Source organism: Nicotiana tabacum, chromosome 7, assembly GCF_000715075.1.
Source record: "Nicotiana tabacum cultivar K326 chromosome 7, ASM71507v2, whole genome shotgun sequence".
NCBI lineage: Eukaryota > Viridiplantae > Streptophyta > Magnoliopsida > Solanales > Solanaceae > Nicotiana > Nicotiana tabacum.
The window spans coordinates 129,617,628-129,622,255 of record NC_134086.1 but is presented as its reverse complement, the minus strand read 5'-3'; the positions used below and the strand labels follow the sequence as shown (position 1 = coordinate 129,622,255).

General features: G+C 35.8%; 1 protein-coding gene across 1 annotated transcript; it reads left to right on the top strand.

The window, feature by feature from the left end:
• Positions 1–402: 402 nt before the first annotated feature.
• On the top strand, positions 403–4,116 carry LOC142162291 (uncharacterized). Its single transcript, XM_075218627.1, has 5 exons — positions 403–1,536; positions 1,596–1,691; positions 2,065–2,302; positions 2,789–2,911; positions 3,569–4,116. The coding sequence occupies exons 1-5, from the start codon at positions 403–405 to the stop codon at positions 4,114–4,116; spliced, it is 2,139 nt and encodes a 712-aa protein (XP_075074728.1).
• Positions 4,117–4,628: the final 512 nt, after the last annotated feature.

Here is a 4,628-nt window from a genome sequence, read left to right as displayed (position 1 = left end):
TAAGAAAGAGAGAACAACACTGGTGAGACACTGTATCAAAAGATACGAGTGATATAGGAACTGAGCTATCGGTGTAGATCACACTATTCTCCTTGTACTCGAATAAACTCATTCATAGAAAAGAACTCCCTTACAACCCAACGGGACTGGACTAGGGTTCACACTGAATCCGAACTAGTATAAAAATTCTAGTGTCTTTAATTCCTGCATTTAATTTCAGCATCTTATATTCTATTGTTACTACTGTCAACTTATTACATCTAGTCGACTAATTGAAAAACTAGTCAACTAATAGCAATTAAGTTTAAAAATAATCAATTCACCCTCCCTCTTATACTTTCAATTGGTATCAGGGCAAGACTCACATTTTTCTTTTTGCTTAACAACTCGTGAGAAAAGATCATGGAAAATCAAGTTATCGTAGGAGCACTCTTCCAGGAAGGAACTTCGCAAGTAAGGCCACCATACTTCAATGGACAACATTTCTCCCACTGGAAAGTGCGTATGGAGATATATGCAAAGGCGTATGACGTTAAAGTTTGGAGAGTCATCAAAAAGGGGAATTATCCTCTGCCAGCTGCTGCTCAACCACTTGCTGATCCTGAAGATATAGATTCATATACAAATAAGCAAATAGAAGTGGTACAAGTCACCAATAAGGCGAGAAACTTGCTTTATAATGCTATAAGTGGTGAAGAGTATGAGAAAATTTCTAGCTGTGACACAGCCAAAGAAATGTGGGACAAGCTTGAAATTACATACGAAGGAATCAGCAAGGTAAAGGAAACACATATCAATATGTTGGTTCATGATTACGAACTCTTCCAAATGAAAGAAGGAGATTCTATTGAAGAGATGTTTGCCAGATTTAGCAAAATAATTAAAGATCTAAAAGCCTTCGATAAACCATATACAAGAGGTGATCAAGTTAGAAAAAAATTCAGAAGTCTACCAACTACTTGGAAGACCAAAATAGTCACACTTGAATCTCAGGATCTAAATAAGTTATCCTATGACGAACTACGAGGAGAACTCATAGCCTTTGAAAATACACATCTTAAGAAAACAAATCAAGAAGAAAAAAAGAATACAGTTGCATTTAAGGCCACAACTGAAATAGCTGAAAATGATCTCGATGATGATCTTGAAGCCCTTCAAGAAGAAATTGCTATGATGTCAAGAAACATGGATGGTTTAATAAGAAGATTCAGAAATACGAGGAGAGGAAGGATTCCACCTAGGCAATCTAGGCAAATCAACGAACATGACAAGAATGATGGAAAATGCTATGAGTATGGAAGATTTGGACACATTCAAGCTGAGTGCCCAGACCTAAAAAGGAAAATTTCTAGAGGCTTTAACAAGAACAAATCATTTGGAAGTTGGAGTGATGAAAACAGTTCAGAACACGAAGTGATAGCAAATCTTTTCTTCATGACGATTCTGGAAAACGAGATGAACAAATCTTCAGGATGCTGGACAGACAAGGACACTTCAGATGACGAATGCAAAGACAACAATGAGAATATTTTCTTGGCACGAGGTGAAACAAGCGAGTAAGATCTTATAACCGTGAAAGATGCAATGAATTGCAGGATATTCTTGATTTAACTTTGAAAGAGTCTCAAAAACTTATGAATGAGCTTAAGAGACTCAATAAAGAAGTAAAAGACTGGAATCTCAAACATGAAGTATGTGAAATTGAAAAAGAATTATTTCAAGAAGAGTTTGAGGAATTGCAAATGCAACTCAATGCCATACGCAAATCCACCAGTCATAGTTCTGTCAAGTCAAACCAGGTGACTTGCAAGTCAACTGGAGAAGGACCAGTTAGAACATAGTCCACTAGTACTAACACTAATGAAAGACCTAAAAATGGGTCAGGAGTTACGTGTCACTACTGCAATAAAAGTGGACATAAATATTCTTATTGTCGCTTTCGCAAAGCAAATATTTCAGGATTGATTTGGAAATCTAAAAATAATTCTGAACCTAGTTATACTAACCCTCCAGGACCCAAGCAAGCTTGGGTACCTAATAAGAAGTAATCACTATTTTTTGCAGGAACACCACAAGAGAAGCAGCAAAGGAAAATGGTATTTAGACAGTGCGTGTTCTAGTCACATGACATGTGATAAAAACCTATTCAAAGAAATTACAAAAATTGATGGAGGAAGCATTAAGTTTGAAGATGACTCAACAGGAAAGATAATCAGTATTGGAACAATTCCTTTCAATAACAACTGCGATATTACTGAAGTTTATCTCGTCGATGGACTTAACGACAATCTCCTGAGTATAAGTTAGCTATGCGACTTAGCCTATGAGGTAAACTTTAAGAAAATAGGTTGTGCTATTGAAGATGAGACAAGTAAAATAATCCTCCCAGGTAAAAGGTATGAAAATGTTTATATTCTTGATGGTTTTGAAAATATAGATGGTCACATTTGTTTAACATCCATGTCTGATGATCCATGGTTATGACATAGGAAACTTGGTCATGCTAGCATGCATTTGATAGAAAAATTGTCCAAGCATGAGTTTGTTATTGGTCTACCCAAACTGAATTTTTCTAGAACATATATCTGTGATGCCTGTCAAATAGGAAAACAAACTAGAAACTCTTTAAAAAATAAAGATATTGTATCTACTTCTAAACCTTTGCAATTACTTCACATGGATTTATTTGGGCCTACTAGAACTGCCAGTATTGGAGGAAAACGATATGTTTTTGTTATTGTTGATAATTATTCACGTTTCACTTGGGTGATTTTTTTATCTTATAAAGATGAAGCATTGAAATTTTTTGAGATCTTCTGCAAAAAGGTTGAAAGAGAAAAGGGATATCTAATTGCAACAATTCAGAGTGATCATGGAGGAGAATTTGAAAATAGAGCATTTGAAGACTTCTGTAATGATCAGGGATATACTCATAACTTCTCTACACCATGATCACCTCAACAAAATGGAGTTGTTGAAAGGAAAACAGAACCTTCCAAGATATGGCAAGAACCATGTTACTAGATCATTTACTGCAAATCATTCTAGGCAAAAGGGGTAAGTACATCATGTCACATTCTCAATCGATGTCTCATAAGGTCCATTCTGAAGACGACTCCTTATGAACTATGGAAAGGTAAACGTCCTAATATCAGTTACTTTCATCCCTTTGGAAGTAAGTATTTTATTCACAATAATGGTAAGGACAATCTTGGAAAATTCGATCCAAGAAGTGATGAAGGTATTTTTCTGGGCTACTCATTAAATAGTAGATCTTTTAGAGTCTATAATAAATGCACATTATGTGTGGAAGAATCTGTACATGTTATATTCGATGAAAATAACCCCTAGACCGAGAAATGAATTACTGTAGGTGATGAAGATCAAGCTCAAGAAATTCAGGAGATTAGCAAATCTCAAAAGTCGATTGATAAATCTGATGCTACGATAGAGTCAACTAAAGAAGTCAGCAATCGTGTACCAGATCATCGGAAGGAGTCAACTACTCACGCAGTTCATCCAAATTAATGGAGAAGTGAACCTGAATATCCTCAAAAATTTATCATAGGGGACCCAAATGAAGGAATAAAAACCAGAGGAGCTCTCAAAAAGAAAGCAAACATAGCATTAATCTCTCAGGTTGAACCCAAGAAGATTGAGGAAGCTCTAAAAGACTCAAGTTGGATACAAGCAATGCAGGAAGAGTTAGATCAATTTGGCAAAAATCAAGTATGGAAACTGATACCCAAACCTGGAAATATCTCTGTAATTGGAACAAAGTGGGTTTTCAAAAATAAATTTAATGAGGATGGAAAGGTTGCAAGGAACAAAGCCAGATTAGTTGCTCAAGGATATTCACAACAGGAAGGAGTCGACTATGACGAAACTTTTGCTCCAGTAGCTCGACTGGAGTCCATACGAATCCTTATGGCATATGCATCATTTAAGGGATTCATGGTGTTTCAAATGGACATCAAAAGTGCTTTATTGAATGGATTTATTGAGGAAGAAGTGTACATGAAGCAACCTCCTGGGTTTGTAGATTCAAAGTTTCCCTACCATGTATATAAGCTAACCAAAGCACTGTATGGACTAAAGCAAGCTCCACGAGCATGATATGATAGACTTAGTTTCATTTCTTATTGATCATGGTTTTACAAGAGGTAAAGTAGACACTACTCTATTTATTAAAAGATCATCAGAAGGTAATCTCATTATTCAGATTTATGTTGTTGATATTATATTTGGTAGTGCTAACCCTCTTACGTGCAAGGAATTTTCAAATCTTATGCAAAGTGAATTCGAAATGAGTATGATGGGAGAGCTAACATTTTTCCTTGGACTTCAAATCCAACAATCTGAAGAAGGAACGTTTATATGTCAGACCAAATACACAAAGGAACTAATTCAAAAATTTGGCATGAGCAATGCTAAAGCCATTGGTACACCAATGAGTCCTTCAACGAGTCTCGACAAAGATGAACATGGAATCCCTGTTGATGAAACTAAGTATCGTGGAATGATTGCCTCACTTCTTTATCTAACTGCCAGTCGACCAAATATTATGTTTAGTATTTGTAAATGTTCCAGGTTTTAGTCAGCTCCTAAGAAATCACATCTAACTGCAG